A 21,885-nucleotide genomic window follows, 5' to 3' on the forward strand; every position below is an offset into this window, starting at 1 on the left:
ATGTATATATGTGTGTATACATATATATGTGTGTATATATATGTATACATATATATGTGTGTATACATATATATACATATATATGTATATATATATATATACGTATAGATTAACAGACTAGTCTCCTGGAGAAAACACATTTGAAATAACTAGTAATTTGTGGAACAAATCTGAATTTCATGAAATTTTTCTAAAAGCTTATAAAGGAACATGTGTGTTTCTTTTTGGGGTAGGGTTGGGGCACCAAGCAAAGCACAGAAGCCAGGGAGTCATTCTTGGAGGTTCTTGTCAGGATTGCAAGTTTCACAATAGTGGAATAAAGAATACCCAAAGACAATAGCAACAAAGAACATGATAACTTGTTTTTAGAAGGAATCATGCTATTTGAGATGGCTGGAGGATTAGAACCGGGAGGGGCAACTTGGAGCAGGTGGTGCTGAAAAGTGATAAAGTGTTATGTATGAAACCTAATCAGGAATAGTACTGTAAATAACAGTCAAAAAATGTATATATGTGCGTTTTATTTTAAGCTTCTCATAGAAGCAGAAAGGTGGATGGCAGACAAATGGGATCTGGGGGCCATTGATGGAGAGAAGTGGACACTGATGTTGAAACATTGCCTGAAACCCATCGATGAATTTTTTTGTAATGTCATGGTGACTTTGAAAAAAATAAATAAAAGGCCAAAGCTCAGCGGTCCGCAGTTCCTACCTGCAGTGCCAAGGGACCACTAGGGTAAAGCTCTCCAACACCTGTGCAAGCCCTCCAGCCTGCACTCAATATTCTCTTTTTTTAATCTGCACACCATTTAGATAGTAGCACTTCTTAAGAAGTTGTGAAAGTGGGTGAAAAGGGAAGCAGAATAATAGAAATGGCAATGGCAAAGAGTGAACATTTTATTAAATAAGCACTTAGTAAACGTTTTATTCTTTATTCAAACCAAACAAACCATGGGCGGAACGATAGTACAGCAGTGCCTGGAGCACTTGATAAGGTGTCTGCCTTGCACGCACTAGCATAGGACGGACCTGGGTTCGATCCCCCAGCGTCCCATATGGTCCTCCAAGCCAGGAGCTATTTCTGAGAGCAGAGCCAGGAGTAACCTCTGAGCACCAACGAGTGTGGCCCAAAAACCAAAAGAAAAATTAAAAGATTTGCTCCCCAGCACTAAGATCCCCCAGCCTCCAGGAGAGACCCCTGAGAACTGCCAAAAATAAACATCAACAAAACCTGCCAAATTTACTGAAGTTAAACTAATTATTTATAATTAATAAGTAATCACCAATAACTCATAATTAATACATATAGTTAATATAATTGATAAAATGAAATTTAATGGAATTAAATACACTCGTTACGAACAAGAATTCTCATGACAAATCATTTCAGATGATCATCTACTTGGAAAGTCGTTAGAGATAATTTCTGGGGCTGCAGAGATAGGACAAGGGTGGGGCAAGTCTCTTCCCTTGCTGGGCCAACCCCCTAATACAGCCAGGAATGATCACTAAGTAGAGCTAGCAGGATGCCTCCTGCCTCTTCGAGTGCGGTTGCCCACCGTCCCCAAACAAACAAAGAAGAAAAAAATGATTCAATGATTTATTCAAAGAATTGATATACACAAGTATGACTCAAGCATGTTTTAAAAAATCAGGCAGCAAGGACACCTATAGGCAGTAGGTGGGGTCCTGGAGCTGCAGCTCTAGTGCTTTTGTCCTTCAGGCGCAGAGTAGCCAGCTATTTCGTGGCGCATAGGGGGCCTGATGAGCGCTTCTGCGCATGCGCTTGGCATTTAAGTCGGCCCAGAAAGTAGTCTCAGCCTCTTTCTGCTTTCAGACATGGTGAGTGAGCTTCCGTTTTGGCCTCCTCTCTGGTCGGTCTGTCTGGAAATCGGGCCCGAAAGGCTTAAGCTTGATCTTTTCCCGCTTACCGTAGGGGTGATTGTAAATGTTGGGACATGATTGGTGAAGTCTCGGGCTTTGAAAGATTTAAGTTGGAGGATCGATCAAGTGTTACAAAATTTCCACTCCTAATTTAATCCAGGCCTGTCGGGCGTATCCTCCAGATTCAGTATTTTCGATCAATTTAATCTAAAAAAAAAAAAAAAGCAGATCAGTTAATGCTGTAGCGAAGTTACATTTTTTAAAAATGTTTAGAAATGCTTGGTGACTTGGTCATGTTGCAGAGATTGTAGTTCAGCAGATCCAAGCATTTCCTCAGTCTTTAATGGTAGTCTTCATGATCTTCTTATAAGTATGCAGCCTGGTTAGGAATATCGAAGTAGGAATTAACAGCAAGAATTCGGAGCACGATTTTGGGATTAATGCATTTGAAGATTAAAACTAGAGAAGGGCCAAATAAATTTGCAGGCTCCAGGAAGAGGTTCGACATTAGAATATTAGTTGCAATAGGATTTAATTTTGTTAGTTGAAAAGGGAAGTTGTCCCAAGGAATTTAAACGCATTATCAAAAAGGATGCAGTGAGGCATGAAGGTGGTGAATTCGGGTCAATGATGAGCCGGCATGTATTCTGAAGTCAAAGTTGATTATAACTTTTACAATAGCTCTAGAATTACTCTGAGACCTGAAAAACAACCAGAACCCTTGGTTTTGGACCACACCTGGTGTGGTTCAGAGACCACCACAGGGGGGACTGGGAATCAAATCCCCTGTAGGCCACGTACTGTTGGTCAGGCCCTACATTCTAGTTTTAAAATAGGAATGGTGGTCTGTAAAGTACGTGGGATGATGAAATCGGTAAAAATTAGGGTGTATTTAAAGCGTTCTTTGAGCCAGCAGATAAGTATGATATCTTATGTATCTTTTTTTTTTTTTTGCAAGGGCACTCCACAGAAAGATGTTGTTATTAAGCAGGATGCACCAGACACCTTGCTGTTGGACAAACATGCTGATTATATTGCATCTTACGGCTCAAAGAAAGATGACTACGTATGTATGGTTTCTTGATAGTTAACCTACATGGTTCTGCATATTTCTGGCATCTGTTGCTAAAATACGGTATCAGTTCCTGATTGCTAAACTGATACTTTCGATAATGCCACAGTGGATTTTCTCCTTTGTTCAGGTTGTGTCAACTCTAATGGTCAACTCTACCTGGCCCTCAGCAGTTACACAATTTTTTCCAAGGTCAATGATGTGTTGGCATGTATTAACTGAATTTGAAGCTGATGTGTAAAACCACTTAAGCTCTAGAATTACGCTGAGACCTTGAGAAATGTTTAAAACTTTTTTAATTTGTGTGTTTATTTTTTTTTTCTGGTCACACTCAGCAGCTTTCAGGGGTTGCTCCTGGCAGGGTATGGATGCTAGGCAAACACCTTACTGCTGTGCCATCTCTGGCCTGACTGCAGAAAGACCAGTTTTCATCTTTGGAACAACCTGTGCTCTAATCACAGTAGGTCATTTCACTTAGGCAGCTAAATATACTCCAAACTTTGTAACTACATAGTGTTGATTTTCAAGAATTTGGGACTGGAGAAACAGTATAGTGGTTTTCATGCATTGCCTTGCAAGTTTCTGAATCCATGGTTCATCTCCCTACATCAATAAAAAGTTATTTGTCTTGTGGCTAGCATAGATCCACACCTCATCCCTGTTGGTCACCTGTATAGTTCAAATTTGGGAGAGTCACACCAGATGCACCAGGACAGTTTACTGCTCAGGCTGTTCTCTAAGCCTGTACCTTATTCTAACCCTCAATTGAATCTAAAACAAAGTACGTGCTCTTATAGGCTTTCTGTCCTCATGAGTCAAATGACCTATTTTTCTAATTGTTATGCTCCAAATTTGAGTTTGCAGCAAACTACTAAGGCAAAGGTCTGTTTCAGAATTTAAACTTGATAATGGGTTGTATCTGGACTCATCAGTTGTATCTTTGATGTTGTTATGGTTTTGTAGCACTGGGCACATCAGAATTTACTGATGGGAAAGATAATTTCCTTGGCCATTATTACCTCTCCTTAGTGGTAGAGAAAGTATAACTGACATTTGCCGATGGTTTTGAATATGTGACCTTTCAAATACTTATTCCTCCCCTAAATTTGAGGCTCACGAATTTAAATGGGCTCTGGATAAATTAAGTAAAATCAAAATGTGCTAGGTTTAACTTTATGTTCAGATTTTTTTTTTAATGACTTTTTGGCCACACTTGGCTCTGCATTTAGAAATCACTCCTGGCAGTCTCCAGGGACTATATGTGATGCCGGTAATCTAACCCAGGGCAGCCGCATTCACAGCAAATGCTCTACTGCACTGCTGGCCTCATTGTGTTCAGATTTTTAAATGTAGCATCAGTTAGCATGCATCTGATTCACTGAAGTAATTCTGTATTTTAGGAATATTGTATGTCCGAGTATTTGAGAATGAGTGGCGTCTATTGGGGCTTGACAGTGATGGATCTCATGGGTCAGCTACATCGCATGAATAGAGAAGAAATTGTAACATTTATTAAGTCATGTCAGCATGAGTGTGGTGGAATAAGTGCAAGTATTGGACACGATCCGCATCTGTTGTACACTCTTAGTGCTGTCCAGGTAAATAATAATACGCAGTTTTCTTTAGCTCTAAATTGGAATGAAATGTGTGCTACAAGGTCAATGATGGTTTAAGGCATGTATTAACTGAAACAATACGTGATGCAAAATTTAAAATTATACTGAGACCTTGGATAGCAAAATGTCCTCAGTATGTGTACTTTGGGGGGAGGTTTTATATCTAGCAATGCTTGGGGAGGGTCTTGTGGGTTGCTGGAGGGGAAACCATGGAAGGCAAACTCCCTGCCCCACCATCTCTGGCCCCTGGTACAGGTGTAAGTTCTATTTCTATATATGCAATTTAGTGTATTTAAGATAGTCTTTGAAGTGTTCGCAAAAAAATTGCTTGCAGAAAAACAATGCTTTATGCTTGAGGTTGCATTATAAGCCAGTAATAAATTAAGGTGGGGTTATTTTTCTTCCAATTTGGGATTCAGATAGTACAGTGGATAGGTCATTTGGATGTGGTTGACTCCTGTTTGATCTCCAGCATCTTATGTAGTAGTTCCCCTGAACATTGCCAAATGTAGCCCCAAATCTAAAATTAGATTTTTGTACATCTATATACTAAAATTTTTTATTTTAAAATAGGTGTGTTTAAGGGAAATTTGCAAGGGACTTTCCAGACAAGTTAAAGAAACTTAAGGTTGAAAAGGGTTATTTATTTAACTTTTGAAAGAGGCCTAACTAGTAGGAAAATCTCATGCATATGCACCTGATTGCACTGAGAGTCATTCCAAGTGCCCCCCTCCCATGGATTACTATCATGAGCTAGCTCATCAACCCAGTACTATATGGTAGGTGCTGTACGACCTACCATAATTTTAATTCTGATTTCCTTTTAGTAAGTTATTACTATATGCCAGGCCTTGGGGGGCTTGGAGATTTTACATTCGTGGTGGGATATTGAATGCCAAAAAAATAGCAGAATTGTGAACAACTTTGTCTAAAAGGAGTTTTTTAAAAAAGAAATGGTTACTTATTTTTATTTTTTTTTGTCACAGATACTTACTCTGTATGATAGTATTGATGTGATTGATGTAAGCAAAATTGTGGAATATGTTCAGAGTCTGCAGAAAGAAGATGGTTCTTTTGCTGGAGACATTTGGGGTAATGACAGTTTAATTCATACTGCTTTAAAAGATGTATATTATAGTTGGGGTTTTGTTTTTGGACCACACCCAATGGTTCAGTGGGTGGAGGGCTTCCTGCTCTCCAGAGCAACCCTGTGTTTAAAATCATAAGTGAAGTAGACTAGCCAGGAACTTGTAAGTTTTGTTTTTGGTTTTTAAGTTTTTCATCCTTTCAGGTCCCACTAAGCAGCTGGTCTAACTGGAGTTAATGGCTGCTGGAAGTTCCCAGCATGCACTGTGCTTAGTTAATATCAGCATGCAGTAACACTGGAACAGAGGGGTCCAATCTAAAAGATAAGGTAGGTGAAACTTTTTACATTATTCAGTGGCTTTGTAAAGTTTTACGAAATACTCCCCAATGGAAGTATTTGAGAAGCTTTATAAACTCATTGAATGTTTGAGTAGAGGGAGGGAATAGTATTTTACTTACTAAAATATGCTTTGGGCTGGGAATACAGTGCAAGCCAGAAAGACCAGCCGCTTCATGGGATGTGAAAATCTAATGTAATATAGGGTAGTTTATTAGAAATTGGTCCTTGTAGTTCCTATTCTTTCCTTATTCTGGACACCTGTAAACATTTTCAGTGAAGCAACTTTTGTAATTCTTAGTTTCCTTAGAGGTAAATGTCAAGTTTAAACTCTTAGAAGGAAGTTTAGTTGTAGCTGTAGTGTGATGGACCCTCTGGTAACGTGCTTTGGTTTGCTCTCATTTTTAGGAGAAATTGATACGAGATTTTCCTTTTGTGCTGTGGCAACATTGGCTCTATTGGTGAGTTTTAAATATTGTGTACTAGTGATGTGTATAATAATTTGCATTCTGATGTTGAATAGCTTTTTGTGTGTTTACAGGGGAAACTGGATGCTATTAATGTGGAAAAGGCAATTGAATTTGTTTTGTCATGTATGAACTTTGATGGTGGATTTGGTTGTAGGCCAGGATCGGAATCTCATGCTGGGCAGGTAATGATGCTCATAACATTGATTTTGCAGGGATGGCCAGGACAACAAATTGGCAAATATAAATTAGAGGTTAATGAATGGGGTCAAGTGAGAATTGCTCAATTGCTGATTAAGACTAATGCACTCCACTGCCTGCTTATGGAACTGGCTGAGTGTATACTGTGCATGATAATGAACCTAGGCTTCCCAAATGCTAGGTATGTGGTTGAGCCCATAGAACTCTGCTGCCCATGTTAAAGCCTTCTGCATATAAGGTTGTCATCAAAGTACTGAGTGATGGGTTTGGGTTATTTTTCTTTTGCTTCAGGAGAACCAAATAACTTATCTTGAGGCATTCACTATGTGTCACATTCAAGAGTTTTTTCTTTACTTGGGTACAAATTGAAGCCATACATGAAGGACAAGTACCCAAATGCTGAATTATAGCAACCTGATCCATACTTTTGAGCAGAGTATAAAAAATTATTTTCCTCTATCAACTGAATTCCTGATTAGTTTTTGTGACAAGATACTGTAGATATCTGAAAACTGACATTTTTAGCATTAGCATTTAAGTGCAAAATTGATGCTTTTGCCACTATGTTACTATTTAAAGATTACACATATATTTTTATGTTTGTAATTTTAGATCTATTGTTGCACAGGATTCCTGGCTATCACTGGTCAGTTGCATCAAGTAAGTTCTGATTTACTTGGTTGGTGGCTTTGTGAACGGCAATTACCATCAGGTGGACTCAATGGAAGGCCAGAGAAGGTTGGTATTATAGGATAAGCTGTATCCATTGTTCTTTAGCTTTTAGTACATGATTATTCATTCTTTAATATGTCTCGTAAATTATAGGAATGTTTTCTCATAACATTTTCTTTAAAATACTATAGAAAGAAGTAAGACAGCTAGTGTTAAGTTGCTCACATATGGCATATTTATTTACTATTGGGTTCTGTGCCATATCCAATGGTGTTCTGGAGTTACGAATAACTATTGTCAGGCTAGGGGGACCATATATGGGTTGATGGGGATCAAACCTGGGTCATCTGCATGCAAGACAAACTCCCTACCTTGTAATGATGCCAGTCCAAATGGTCTAATTGTATGAACAGTTTTGTGGGAGGCCTTGCCCCACTGTGTGTTTGGGAACTTGAGTATCATTCAGTGTGATAGTTGTTTGCTGGGACCACCTACCTCCACCTAGGGTTTTAAAATATTCGTCAACTGCCAATCTGCATGGTCTAGATCTGACTTGCTAACTTCATATGGGACAAAAAAGCAAAGGTAGATGAGTGATTGGAGTGTTGACTATCTTTTTAATATTATCAACTTAACACTTTTGTGGGGAGCAGTCACTTATATTCCAAGAAATTCAGTGAGTATCCAAAGTGGCAAATAAGATCCAAACTGGCAAACCTTTATTATTTGAGTTGAGTGAATACAGTTATGTCCTTTCTTTTCTCTTAGCTACCAGATGTATGCTATTCTTGGTGGGTATTGGCTTCCTTAAAGATAATTGGGAGGCTTCATTGGATTGATAAAGAGAAATTGCGAACTTTCATCCTAGCATGCCAAGATGAAGAAACAGGAGGATTTGCAGACAGGCCTGGGGATATGGTAAGTACATTTCTGACCATAATTGTGTACGGGTTTTATTTTCATTTTGTGGTTCTAAACAGTTCCTGATGTAGGAAAGTGTTTGAGGACTCATTTTTGGTTTTATTTGGGAGTATAAAGATTAAAGTGTATCCGGTTTTGCCTAATTTGAAGAATTGAGCTTTGCTTTTATGATTTTTTTTAAATAGGTGGATCCTTTTCATACTTTGTTTGGAATTGCTGGGTTATCACTTTTGGGAGAAGAACAAATTAAACCTGTTAGTCCTGTTTTCTGTATGCCAGAAGAAGTGCTTCGGAGAGTGAATGTTCAGCCTGAATTAGTGAGCTAAGTTTATTAGTGCAAAGGTTTTTAATATACTCTTATTAATACTCATTAATGTATTTGAAAAGTGCTTATCAGATATAAATTACTGCTATTTTAATATTTTATATTTAATTGTATTGATTTAATAAATTATATAATTATACATATTGTAAAATAAAGACTTAACTGGAAATTATATGGAATGCTATTTCTATGTACCAATAAGAAATAAAGCTAGAATGCTAGTATAGTGTGGATAGGTTGCTCATCACCAATCCAGGTCAATCCTTAGCATCCCATTAAGTTTTCCTCAAACTGCACTAGGAATAAGTTCTGAGCACACTACTATGTGTGGTCCAAAAAAATAAACAATTTGAAGTCTTTTTGTTTTTCTCTTTTGTTTTCTGTTCAATTAAAATAATCTAAGATGCACCAAAGGTTTAAACTGGAGGAAAATCCACCTATTTGCTGTTGGTCACAAGTGGTAAATAGAAATCAATCTGAATTGTCATGTTATAGACTTTCAAATTCTAATTTACATTACATTTAACTTACATTTTTCAGATCAGACATTGTTGCTCTAATATAATCTGTCAGGTTCATTTTGTTCCAAATTGAAACATTGGTATTTGTCCTAATAAGACACCTCAATTGATGCTTTCCTTGTGGGGGTTGACATTTTTCTTAACATGGGCCCAATAATATCTGTTTGGTTGTGACCACAAGCAATATTTGGGAAAACTTATAAAAAACTGCTGTTTAGCCTGAAAATTGGATGCCTGGTGCTACCCAATCTACTGGCAACTGTTTTGGGAGCTCTGCTACACCAAAAAGAACCCCAATGAGTGGTGGTCAACTGCACTACAAGGGTGATTTTTGTTTTGTTTTGGGGTCATACCCCATGATGCTTGGGTTACTGCTGGCTCTCAGAAATCACTCTTGGTAGACTGATGAGGGGGATCATGTGGGATTCTGGGAATTGAACTCAGGTCCTTCTCAAGTCGGCTGTGTGCAAGGCAAACTCCTCACTGCTGTACTATCTGGCTTCTACTTGTGGTCATTTAGCAGCACATCCCTGGTTAGTGAGCCTGCCAGTGATAATTGGCCAGTGTTGATTTTAACAGCCTGATGAAATTGTTATTACACAAGAGGTCTGGCATTTGACAATGCAGCTACAGTGTTTTAAGACAGCGTAGCTAAATGTAACAATGACTCATTTACAAAAGAAGTTTGTAATGGTTTGCAAGGATTTTATTTACAAGTTTTGACATTCTATTGGAAATTGGTAAGCAGCATTTTCATAATCCAGTAAGACCCATTGTCTTGAAATTTGAGCACATATAGTTTACTATCTCCTATGAGATCATATTGAACTTGTAGGGCTAGCTAGCTTCTAGGACAATCATTTTAGCCTCTTTTAAAATTTTTTAATTTATATATATATATATGTTTGGTTTTTGAGTCACACCCGCAGTGCTCCGGGTACTCCTGGCTCTATGCTCAGAAATCACTACTGGCAGGCTCAGGAGACCGACCATATGGGATGCCAGGATTCAAACCACCGACCTTGTGCATGAAAGGCAAAGACCTTACCTCCATGCTATCTCTCCGGCCCCTAGCCTTTATTCTAACTGCATGCAAAAAAACAAAACTGAAGTATATTGATGAATTTTTCACATCTGGCTGGTGAATGGGTCAGGGGCCTCTCAGTACTTGACTATACCCTATTTGGACATCAAGGCCACCCATAGTACTCAAACTCTGGTTTACACATGCTAGGCATGTAGACTACTAAATGACCTATCTCCCAGCTGTGGTTGTGGGTGTTTAAAAGGTTTTTGTCTACTACTATTAAAAGGGTCTTACCAGTAAGGGTTAAAATGTTTTGTATCTTTTTAAAACTGATTGGTTTTTGCACAACACTCAATGGCACTCAGGTGTTACTCCAGGCTTTGCACTCAGAAGTAGCTGCTGGCAAGGCAAATGCCCTATTCCTATGCCATCTCACCTGCCTGTTTTGTATCTTAGGCACTGGTGCACAGCGACTTTAAATATTTTTTAAAGTATGTAGAACATATTAAGGCATATCAAACATCTTACAATAAGAATATTATGGCATTTTTGTTTTGGATTTTGGGGCCATACCTGGTGATGCTCTGTTTGTTCTGGCTTGGGACCATATAAGATGTAGGAGTCCCTACTGCTTTCTGTGCCATCACTCCAGTCCCTATTAATGGCTTTTTTTGTTTTGGGTCACATCCAGCGGCGCTCAGAGGTTACTCCTCACTCTGGGACCATATGGGATGCCAGGATTCAAATCACCTGTCCTGGAATCAGCTACTTGCAAGACAAATGCCTTACCTCTGCTATCTCTCAGGCCCAAATGACTTATTTCTTAAATTAGACGTTGGGACTACAACTGGTGGTGCTAGGGGGTTTGCTCAATATCTTACTGGTGATGGAGCCCAGGGTACTATGGGATATATGAAGTGCTGGGGATTGACTCTAGGTTGGTTTTGTGCAAAGCAAGTATCCTACCTGCTCCTTATCCCATAATGAGGCTTTTAAATCATTTGTCATTGGTAGCTTCTGAAGTATTAGGTAGGTGTCTCTCAATGAGGGTCCTGTCAGTTTAAGCACAATATCAAGTCTCATGGGAACAGCAATGACAGGAAATGGGCTGAGTCAGGACCCATACTTAGAAAGGCAAGCCATCCAACGGGTGCCAGTGCGCAGGCGCGTTTTCCAGCGCCTGCGCATTGCCTTAGCTGGTTTTCCCGCCTTTGGGTCCAGGCAGCGGAAACAAACTTCAGCCTCACACTAGTCCTGTTGGAAGATCCGTGAGCATCCTGAGGTCTGCCATGTCATCGACCTTAGATTCAGATCCTACGGGTTTCCCTTCAGCCGAGGGCCGACCTCCAGGCCTTCGCTGCAATTTGGGGGTTCAGGAGACCCCTCAGAGAAGCGCTTCTGCCCAGGCCTCGGCCTTCAGACGCCATGACACTCCAGGCGCCGCAGCCGACCGCAGTAGCAGCCTCAGCAGCGCCCCAGGCCCGGCGCCCAGTGCTTGGCCTGCCCAAGGCAAGGAGTGGCTGGGTGGAAGGTTTGGGGAGCTGGGGCACCGGTTACTATGGAAATTTAATGTCTCTGGTTTGGTCTGGTGGAAATAGTGTGGAGGGAGTGCAAAACTGGACACCTGGGACAACTTGTATGTGGAGGGGCCAATGCTTCAGCTCAGGTCCTTCAGCATCACTTTTAATCAGAAATTTTGAGTTTAGTTCACTCGACTTCAAGCAGATGACATTGCATCACTAACCAATTCTTTGAAGAAAAAGATCTGTGGTAAATTGAATAGAATATTATTATTATTTCCTTTGTTTATTTGAGGGACCACACTCGGCAGCCCTCGGGTTAATCCTAGCTCTGCACTCCTGACAGCCTCGGGACCATATGGGATGCTGGGATCGAACCCATGTCTGTCTTGGGTCAGACGCGTGTAAGGCAAATGACTTACCACTGTGCTATCACTCTGGCCCTGAAGAGAACATTCTAACGTTATCTCCATTCTTTTAGAATGAAGAAGATTGTTTGGGAAGATTAATGCCACCTTTGCATGTTGATAAAGATCAACCACTGGGGCGAGTACTAAAGGAAAATTTTTTTTGGCTTTTGGTTTTTGGGCCACACCCGGCGGTGCTCAGGGGTTACTCCTGGCTGTCTGCTCAGAAATAGCTCCTGGGAGGCACGGGGGACCATATGGGACACCGGGATTCGAACCAACCACCTTTGGTCTTGGATCGGCTGCTTGCAAGGGAAAAGCTGCTGTGCTATCTCTCCGGGCCCACTAAAGGAAATTCTTACAGAGAACTTGAGTGATGGTCTGAGCTTAGAAGCAGTAGGTGGGGCCACAGCTGAAAGCAAGCGCATCGTGTAGTAGCTGTACCATCCCAAAACATTTGCTAAAGATGAGTAGGAAATGATTTAAGGTACAGGGCCACAATTAAGATTTCCCAGATGCCAGAATGCTGAGTCCACAAGCATTCACACTCCCAACTCTAGGTACTTTAGCAAGCACGCTCAAAACAAGCACTGCTCTCTCCACTTTGGGATTTCTTTGTTATGTTGCTAAACTGTAGGACCACTGGTAGTTGGTCTTTCCCATACCACTACAATCCATTCTCTGGTCGAGGTAGCAAGAGACAAAACTTGATGGGGCAGAAAAGAGCCCTGCAGTCAATCCTCTTCCATGACTCTGATGACAACATTATTTCCTTTTTTTGTTTTGTTTTGTTTTTGGGTCACACCCGGCAGTGTTCAGGGGTTACTCCTGGCTCTTCGCTCAGAAATAGCTCCTGGCAGCTCGGGGAACCATATGGGATGCTGGAATTCCAACCACTGTCCTGCATGCAAGGCAAATGCCTTACCTCCATGCCATCTCTCCAGCTCCTATTCCCTTTTTTAAAGAGGAATTCCAGTCTTTTCAGTTTATATGGTACCAGAGGAATTACAAAGATGAAAATGTTGATTTATCAAAGAATTACCAACACAATATTCATAGATCTCAATAGTAACTATTAAAAGTTAATAGTTTTTTGAACCATACCCTCCTGTGCTTAGGGTTAACTCCTAGCTCTGCTTAAGGGATTACCCCTGGCAGTGTTTGAAGACAATACAAGGGTCTACAGCATGTAAGGCAAACAACCTACCTTCTGTATTCTAACTCTTCCAGGTCAGTGTGATGAGGTCAGAGCAATGACACCTTGCACACAGCTGACAGGGATTCGATTCCTGACATCCCATATGGTCCCCTGAGTCTGTCAGGAGTAATGCACAGTCAGAACTAATCTCTGAGCACTAACACTAGATAAGCCCCACCTCACCCTCCCCCCCAAAAGAGCTAGGAGATCAATGAGTTCTTGTCTCATAGCTGGGTATTGAACAGCCAAAGAATTCCAGATAATATATTTTAAAAACTTTTTTTTTTAATTTTTGGGCCACACCCGGTGACACTCAGATTATTCCTGGCTATGTGATCAGAGATCACTCCTAGCTTGGGGGACCATATGGGCTTCTGGGGGATCGAATTGTGGTCTGTCTAGGTTAGTGCATGCAAGGCAAATGCCCTACCGCTTGTGCCACTGCTCCGGCCCCCTAAATTTTTTTTTTAAAGGATAGGCTGAGGAGATGGTTCAAAGGGCTGGAACATGTGTTTTTCTTTGCAAGATCTCTGGTTGCATGCTTCTTGAGTACTCTTGTCAGTGACTTTCCTTCTCCCTCTACAGGGAAACAAAAGTATATTCTTCAAGGAGAATTCAAATTACTGATTTTTAAATTGAGCCATTTTCTGTGTATCAGAAAAGCATCTGTTTATCCACATTCCACTAGAAATTCAGTACTAAGGAAACAAACCAATCTCTTGTGACCCTTTCATGCTGTTTTTATTTATTTATTTATTTATCTATCTATTTATTTATTTATTGGTTTTGGGGTTACACCCAGCAGCGCTTAGGGGACCCTTCTGCCTCTAAACTCAGAAATTGCTCCTGGCAGGCTCGGGGGACCATATTGGATGCTGGGATTCGAACCACCATCCTGCATGCAAGGCAAATGCCCTACCTCCACGCTATCTTTACGGCCCCTGTTTTGAATATTTTTGACTAATCGTTTTGGTGGAGATTGAGCAGTTGGGTTAAACCCTACTGGCTCAAGAGTTAGTTATTTCTGGCTCTGTGTAGAATAGTTATTCCTGGCAGTGATTGGGAGAAGCCATATGTGTTGCTGGGAATTGTACCACGTCTGTCGCATATTATATCTCTAGCTTTTGTTGTTGTTTTGGGTCACATGTGGTGGGATTACTCCTGGCTCTTTGCTCAGAAGTTGCTCCTTGAAGGCATATGGGATGCCAGGATTCGAACCACTGTCTGTCCTGGTTCAGCTGCGTGCAAAGCAAATCGCTCAACAGTTAATGAGTATCTTCCCAACTACTTTCCAAATAGCCTTTTCATTCTCATCCTTTAAACACTACCTGGGAGGTCCCTCTCCCCCTCAAAATTTTCATAAGATGACAAATGTTTCACATTCCTATTTCAGACTGTCTTGAAGTTTTTAGTGAGAGACAGACCAAAGGAAACTTGATTCACTATTGATTAATTGAAATATCTTCAATATCCATTCTATTTCTCTTTTATTTTCAGTTTTTGGGCCACACCCGGCGGCGCTCGGGTTACTTCTGGAACTGCGCTTAGAAATTGCTTGTAGCAGGGCCGGAGAGATAGCACAGAGGTAGGACGTTTGCTTTGCAAGCGGCCAACCTGGGATGGACCCAGGTTCGATCCCCGGCATCCATATGGTCCCCTGAGCCTGGCAGGAGTGATTTCTGAACATGGAGCCAGGAGCAACTCCTGAGCGCTGCTGGTGTGACCCAAAAACAAAAACAAAAAAGAGAGAGAGAGAAGCTAAGAATTACAATATTCCATGGTTCAATAGGGAAGACAGATTTAAAAATTCTGTAAATAGGTAATGGAGTGATTGTACAGGAAGTAAGGATGCAGCACGTTCTGTTTCATTCCTGGCATTGCATAAGGTCCTTGAGCATCATCAGTAGTGATCCAGGAACACAGTGGCAGGAGTCTGCCTTAAGGAGATCTTGTTATGATCCCAAAACTAACCAATCAAATGGTAAAAATTCTTTAAAAATACAGCAATATTTAATAACTTAAAATATTCTGGAAGATAACTTAGAGATCTTTGAAATGTCTTGAAAGAAAAGAACAGAATTGGGAAGAGAAATTTGAGAGGAATGCAACCTGAGATTTTATTGATAATTAGAAATGGTCACTAGATACAAAGAATGATAACTAGAACAAAGAATATTAGTAGAAAAGGATGAGAAAAGAGAAACTGAAAAGAGAGCACTTTTTGTTTGTTTTGTTGTAGGGCCACATCCTGTGGTACTCGGGGGTTACTCCTTATGATTGGAGGTCATAACTCTGTGTTTGGGGAGCACCCTCATAGAGGACATGTACTGCTGGGGATCAATATATAGGTATCCTCTACATACAGAACATTACCCCAGCCATTTGAGCCCTCTCCTCAGCTCCTAGAGAGCAACCTTAAGAAAGCAAAACCTTCCCCCAGTGTCCCATATGGTCCCTCAAGCCACGAGAGACTTCTCAGCACATAAGCCAGGAGTAACCCCTGAGCGTCACTGGGTGTGGCTGAAAAACCAAAAGAAAAGAAAAAGAAAGCAAAACTTGCTTGTAGACTGTAGTAACTTGTTTAGCTAAAGATATATAAAAACTTGGGATAGCTGTAGGAATTCACTTTAAGAAGCAAATAGGTTTTATTGACCATGACACTGAAAACCTCAGGCTTTGGTTGCCTGAATATTTGGTAGTACTATTTTCTAATAAAGAGAAAATTTTATTTGTTTTTGGGCCACACTCAGCAGGGCTCTGAGGTTATTCCTGGCTCTGCACACAGGAATTACTCCTGGCTGTGCTTGGGACACTACCTGGGATGCCGGAGATCAAACATAGGTTGTCTATAGGTAAGGCAAATTTCCAACTCACTGTACTATGTCTCTGTGGCCCCAACAGAAATTTTTATGAAAAGAAATTTTAGAAGGAAAAGATGTTTGCATTCAAAAGGGGATAGTAACAGACTCACACAGTAGATAGAACTTTTCACAATGATTTAATTTAAATATCTATGTGGCATGTAATCATGAACAGTACAGATGAAAAGAAAAATAGAAACTATTTTGTAACAATATTTGAATTCACATTTTAGTGTCTCAAAATATTTTTATTGAAACAAGCTATGCTCTTTATTATTGTAATTTGGGGGCAATCACACCCAGCAGTGTTCTTTGGTTACTTCTGGTTCTGTACTCAGGGATCTCTTCTGGTGGGACTCAGGGTCTTAAATGGGATGCTGGGATTGAACCCAGATCATCCACATGCAAAACAACTGCTCTTGTTCCAGCTCAGAGCTGTGTTTTTTGTTTTTTGTTTTTCGTTTTTTTTTTTTTTTTTTTTTTGGTTTTTGGGTCACACCTGGCAGCGCTCAGGGGTTCCTCCTGGCTCTACGCTCAGAAATCGCTTCTGGCAGGCTCGGGGGACCATATGGGATGCTGGGATTTGAACCACCATCCTTCTGCATGCAAGGCAAACTCACTATCTCCATGCTATCTCTCTGGCCCCAGAGCTGTGTTCTTTATTTTAGCATGTCTGTGACTGCTTTTCATTGTGTCAGGGATGAGTAATTTTGATACCCCATATAACCCACAAGGGGTAAAATATTATATCTGGTGACTAATAAAGTTTACCAACAAGTAATTTATGGAGTAAGAAATATAGGAAAATAAAGGAAATTTGAAACTTGTCAGGAAATAAGTATCATTAGAAAGCAAAATAAATAATATGAAATGCCCAGCAAAAAAATGTATGATGGGCCAGAGAGATAGCCTGGAAGAAAGGCGTTTGCCTTGCATGTAGAAGGATGGTAGTTCAAATCCCAGCATCCCATATGGTCCCCCGAGCCTGCCAGGAGCAATTTCTGAGCATAGAGTCAGGAGTAACTAATCCCTGAGCACTGCCAGGTGTGACCCAAAAACCAAAAAAAAAAAATGTATAATGTTGGTTTGTATATATGTGTTATTTTGGGAAGCCAGTGACTATAAAACAGTGAGAAAATCAGTCAAGGAATCTAAAAGCAAGAATTGTCCTGGAATAAAAAGGTATGGAATATATATTTGTTTATATGCATATGTATGTGTATATTTTGAAATGTATATATACACACTTACATATATTTTGGCCAGTGCTCAGTGGACCTGGGGCCACCCCTGGTGATGCTTGGGTAATTGGATCAGATAGTTCAATGCTTGTGACAAATGGTTCTGGGGCCACCAGGGTTACCTGGGCCATTCTTGGAAACTTCTAGAGCTATACATGGCAATGCTGGGAAATTTGGTGGTGGTGGTGGGGTGAATCACACCAAATGGTGCTCTGGAACTACTCTAGTATGATGCTCTGGAGACCATGAATGCCAGAATCAAACCTGGGCTTCCCTCATTCAAAGCTTACATTCAACAGTTTGTCCTATTTCTCTGACTCTCAGGGGATATTTAAAAGAACTTTTATGTGCCAAGACACTATGCTTGGCTATTTGTTTCATTCTTAAAAATTTTATGACAGCCCTGTAAAATATTTTATACCAGTAAGTATATACCTAAACAATGAACTGAATCCAGAGAATCTGAAACTCTTAATAATATATACATAGGAGAAGAGAGTTTATTTCACTGAAGAAGTCAAAAGGAAATAGGGGTCTGGAGAGATAGTATAAGGATAAGTCTCTTGCCTTGCATATGGCTGACCCTAGTTTGATACCTGGAACCACATATAGCCCATGATCACTGCTAAAACTTGTTATCAAAATTATCACTGATCACAGAGCCAGGAGTAAGCACTAGGAACTGCTGGATATGAACTAAAAACATAAGAAAGAAAAGAGGAAAAGGAGTTTCATGATAGTTGTACAAAGTGATATCTGGTGTATTTAAAGATCCTAAAATAATTTATGATTTTAAACTCTGTAGAAAAAACAAACTAATTTTATTGTTTTAGCAATCTCTTTTCTTACATTTTAGGGCAAAATTATTTATTAATAATATTGTTTAATATTTTAAATTTGTTACATTTAAAAACTTACATTTTAAAACTTCATCTGAGTATGGTCAATAAAACTGTGTCCTGAGGATGCTAAGAGTAAGGAATGATGGAGGAATCTTGGCATTCTGATGATAAAAGCAATACTGATACTATTGTAAAAAAATTTTTTTAAAAGCCATCTTTTTAGAGAAAAGAAATGGGATTTAGAGAGTTAACAAGGTATAAATTACGGTTATTGATATATAATTGCAGAATTCTGAATCTTTAAGGGATGTTATTTAATTTTTTGAATTTAGCTTTATACTCTGAAAAGAAAAGAACTTATATAAAAAGTACATTTGTGAAAAATTCTGCTCCTGGTACAAGCTCATCTTCTGCACGAGAAAATTATCTACAAAACAGAAAAACGCCATTGTCTTCCGAAAATAAAACTTGGACATCACAAGTAGGATATTCAGGTAAAATTTGCAGTGTTGATTGAAATCACCTTTTTTTTTTTAAGCTTGACGAAACTTTATTTCATCAGCCTGAGATAAATTTTTAAAACATTTTAGGTATGTGATCTGGGCATTGAACCAAGAGGTCTGAAGTATGTACCTTATCATTAAGCCCCAATCTCATATAACTTTAAAAGTTTTGTACAAAAATTTACTCATCATTTCAGGGTAGATTAATAAGGTAATATAATACAATTTTATTAATAACTGCAGGTTAATCTTATTTTTAACATTTGCAAATAGCACAAGATAAATCCCTCCTTAAAAGAACAATGTTTAAAAAATATAGAGGTAGGGGCCGGAGAGATAGCACAGCAGTAGATCATTTGCCTAACATGCAGCTGATTCGAACAGACAGTGTTCAAATCCCGGTATCCCATATGGTTCCTCTGTGCCTGCCAGGAGCGACTTCTGAATGCATAGCCAGGAATAACAACCCCTGAGCGCTGCCGGGTGTGGCCCCCCCCAGGTCCCCAAAATGAAATAATTCCTGATTATACTAATGGTGTTTTTAAAAATAATACTTGCATTTTAATTTTTATGTAATTCACCTGGGAAAATTGATGGAAAAAATTTTTTTTTTGGTTTTTGGGTCATGCCTGTTGGCTCTCAAGGTTACTCCTGGCTCTGAACTCAGAAATTATTCCTGGCTGGTTCAGAAAACCGGATGCCAGAAATCGTACACGAGTCGGCCGTGTGCAAGGCAAATGCCCTACCTCCTGTGCTATCACTCCGGCCCCTGATTAAATTAGTTTTTCTGTGTGAAGGTTTATTAAGTAGACATGGTGGAATTTCATGTATATGAATCTATACTTTCACAAAATTTAAAACAAACGAGGTTTTTCAAAGTGTTTCACCAGAGCATAAGAAACTCTTTGAAGTACTTAATGGCATTCTGGAAGACAGGTCTCTTTGAGGATCCATTTCTGACCATTAAGGCACATATCTCAAGTAGAGACAGTAAAATTGACTGCTCTAGATCAGAGCCTGCATATTTACCTGCTACTGAGAAAGTGTAAGAGTCAGGAGGCAAATTGGGTAAACCGTGACTAGTTACAGGCAAAGGGTGTACAGTAGGTGTGGGCTCTGGAATGGGTAGGGGATCTGGAGTGCATAATCTGACAGTTGAAAGGACTGTTGCATGAATTCAATCATGGGAGACAAACTTGAGAAGACAATAAAATAGAGGGAATTAGTGTATTATTGAGGGCAGGAGGTGTAGAGTGCCAGATATCTGTATCAAGAAGGCTATTCAAAAGTTATTACATCACTGGCTGGGAGATTGCTAAGGAACATCTTGGGTATGTAACTGGAGCATATTACCACCAGATGGCCTCATACCTACACTACTGTTCTGCAGTGGAAATTGCTGGAGAATTCTTCATCCCACAGGATCCATCACTGCCCTCCTCTGAGAAAGTTTAACACTATACACTATTTGTATACAAAGGAAAATGCTGAAGGAATGTCTTTATTTAAAAAAAATAAGCCTTTGCTACTGGAGTTGAAAACACACGTGCTTGTGGTGCTTGCACATTTGATTGTAGTGCTTGCTGGGCTGTGTACTTTTTAGTTGTGATACGCATATTTGCTTGCAGGGGGTTATACACTTTAGATGTGGTAATTGCAAATATGCTCTCTGGGGATCTCATACCTGGCTCCAGTGCTTGCACAAGTTTTGGTCAGTTTTTTGGGGGAACCTCTGATGATGCAATTTTCAGTAGGTTTGGGGGTCCTTCTGGGTGATTCTTGGCCAATCAAACCAGTGGGATGATAGTGCAAGGGTCTGAAGAGGTGCTGTTGCTTGGCCCTGTGATGCTGGTTTTAGGAGTTACTCAGGCTATTCCAGTGGTATTTGAGAACCTCCAGGATTATCCCTCATGGTGTTTAGGGACCTTCAAGGTTGCACCTAGACATGCTTGGAGGGAACATGTATGGTGATCAAACTGGAATCAGCCTCTTATAAGACCTGTGCTTTATCTTTCTAGACCTATGAATTTTAGTTTTAATATGGTGTTCACCTGGAATTGAACAAATTATACTGATGTGGGGATCCCAAATAGAGCAACAGTGACAATGTTTGGCACATATAAATCATTGTCATGGATCATATGTGTGGTCTTACTTGCAAAGAAGGCACACTTGCCACTGAGCCATTTCCCAGGCCTTCAGGAATTCTGTCCTTTATTGCAGAGCTTATATATTAAAGGGTGAATTCAGAGCTCAGTGACCAATTAGAAACTGGCATAATTTCCATATATACATGCATACATATATGTGTATATATATATATATTTGGGTTCCTCTTATGATAGAAAAAATCTTCTGTAGAGTTACCCAAAAATATATCTATCCCCCGTATCAATGAAGTTGTCATTCTTCCCTAAAATTAGAAATCTCACAGTTCACAGCCAACTACTTAGTATAATAGTAATCAAATCATCCACAATTCTATTGATTATTTTGTTACCTATAGATTATTACATTTAAAAGTTGGGACTGAGCAATAGCATAACGGGTAGGGCATTTGCCTCACATGCAGCCAACCTGGGTTCAATTCCTGGCATCCCATATAGTCCCCACACCTGCCAGGAGTGATTTCTGAGTGCAGAACTTGGAGTAACCTCTTGGTGTGCTGGCTGTGGCCCCCAAACAAAAACAAAACCTCTGGAGATAAGAAAGAAAATAATAATTACTTCATACATGTAAATCCATGCATAAAAGAAAGTATGAAGAAGATGAAGAAGATAACCAAAATGATTACATTTTTGTTTCTACAGCTTGTGGCTGCAGTTGATAACTGTGCTTCTTTCTCTAGAGCCTGTTCTGCTTTTCCTTTTTATTTTAATTTTTTTATTTTTTGGGCCACACCCATTTGATGCTCAGGGGTTATTCCTGGCTTAAGCACTCAGAAATTGCCCCTGGCTTGGGGGGGACCATATGCGATGCCGGGGGATTGAACCGCGGTCCTTCCTTGGCTACTGCTTGCAAGGCAGACACCTTACCTCTAGCGCCACCTCTCCGGCCCCCTGTTCTACTTTTCCATTACTCTCAGCAATGTAGTGACACAAACCTTTATTGCTGAAAGGAGTCTACTAAGTTCATTATTGTTATACTTTTTTATTGCTAGGCCTATTGCTTAACAATGTATTTCC

General features: G+C 39.9%; 2 protein-coding genes and 3 non-coding genes across 5 annotated transcripts in view; all 5 read left to right on the forward strand.

The window, feature by feature from the left end:
• Positions 1 to 2,505: 2,505 nt before the first annotated feature.
• Positions 2,506 to 2,587, forward strand: LOC126007709 (small nucleolar RNA SNORD45). The gene has a single exon (XR_007495202.1). It is a non-coding gene; the product is annotated as a small nucleolar RNA SNORD45 (small nucleolar RNA).
• Positions 2,588 to 2,829: 242 nt separating this feature from the next.
• On the forward strand, positions 2,830 to 8,939 carry RABGGTB (Rab geranylgeranyltransferase subunit beta). Its single transcript, XM_049772093.1, has 8 exons — positions 2,830 to 2,949; positions 4,356 to 4,553; positions 5,558 to 5,663; positions 6,403 to 6,455; positions 6,536 to 6,646; positions 7,275 to 7,400; positions 8,103 to 8,252; positions 8,441 to 8,939. Exons 2-8 carry the CDS (start codon positions 4,365 to 4,367, stop codon positions 8,579 to 8,581), a joined length of 876 nt encoding a protein of 291 aa, XP_049628050.1. The 5' UTR covers positions 2,830 to 2,949; positions 4,356 to 4,364; the 3' UTR covers positions 8,582 to 8,939.
• On the forward strand, positions 3,147 to 3,230 carry LOC126007708 (small nucleolar RNA SNORD45). The gene has a single exon (XR_007495201.1). It is a non-coding gene; the product is annotated as a small nucleolar RNA SNORD45 (small nucleolar RNA).
• LOC126007710 (small nucleolar RNA SNORD45) lies at positions 4,612 to 4,685 on the forward strand. Its single transcript, XR_007495203.1, has one exon. It is a non-coding gene; the product is annotated as a small nucleolar RNA SNORD45 (small nucleolar RNA).
• A 2,478-nt stretch (positions 8,940 to 11,417) lies between the features above and the next one.
• The window catches only part of MSH4 (mutS homolog 4), a 78,489-nt gene continuing 68,021 nt past the window's right edge, over positions 11,418 to 21,885 (forward strand). Inside the window, exons 1-2 of the mRNA XM_049772543.1 lie at positions 11,418 to 11,706; positions 18,530 to 18,691. Coding sequence (XP_049628500.1) covers positions 11,418 to 11,706; positions 18,530 to 18,691 — 451 coding nt within the window. The remainder of the gene's footprint in view (positions 11,707 to 18,529; positions 18,692 to 21,885) is intronic.

The sequence above is a fragment of the Suncus etruscus genome, chromosome 4 (assembly GCF_024139225.1).
Source record: "Suncus etruscus isolate mSunEtr1 chromosome 4, mSunEtr1.pri.cur, whole genome shotgun sequence".
Taxonomy (NCBI): domain Eukaryota; kingdom Metazoa; phylum Chordata; class Mammalia; order Eulipotyphla; family Soricidae; genus Suncus; species Suncus etruscus.

What these genes read in the sequence shown, in the direction of transcription:
- RABGGTB (XM_049772093.1), top strand. Translation starts at nt 4,365, where the DNA reads ATGTCCGAGTATTTGAGAATGAGTGGCGTCTATTGGGGCTTGACAGTG. An exon ending in TGGCAACATTGGCTCTATTG is followed by an intron (nt 6,456 to 6,535) that starts GTGAGTTTTAAA and finishes GTGTGTTTACAG; the next exon opens with GGGAAACTGGATGCTATTAA. An exon ending in CGGAATCTCATGCTGGGCAG is followed by an intron (nt 6,647 to 7,274) that starts GTAATGATGCTC and finishes TTGTAATTTTAG; the next exon opens with ATCTATTGTTGCACAGGATT.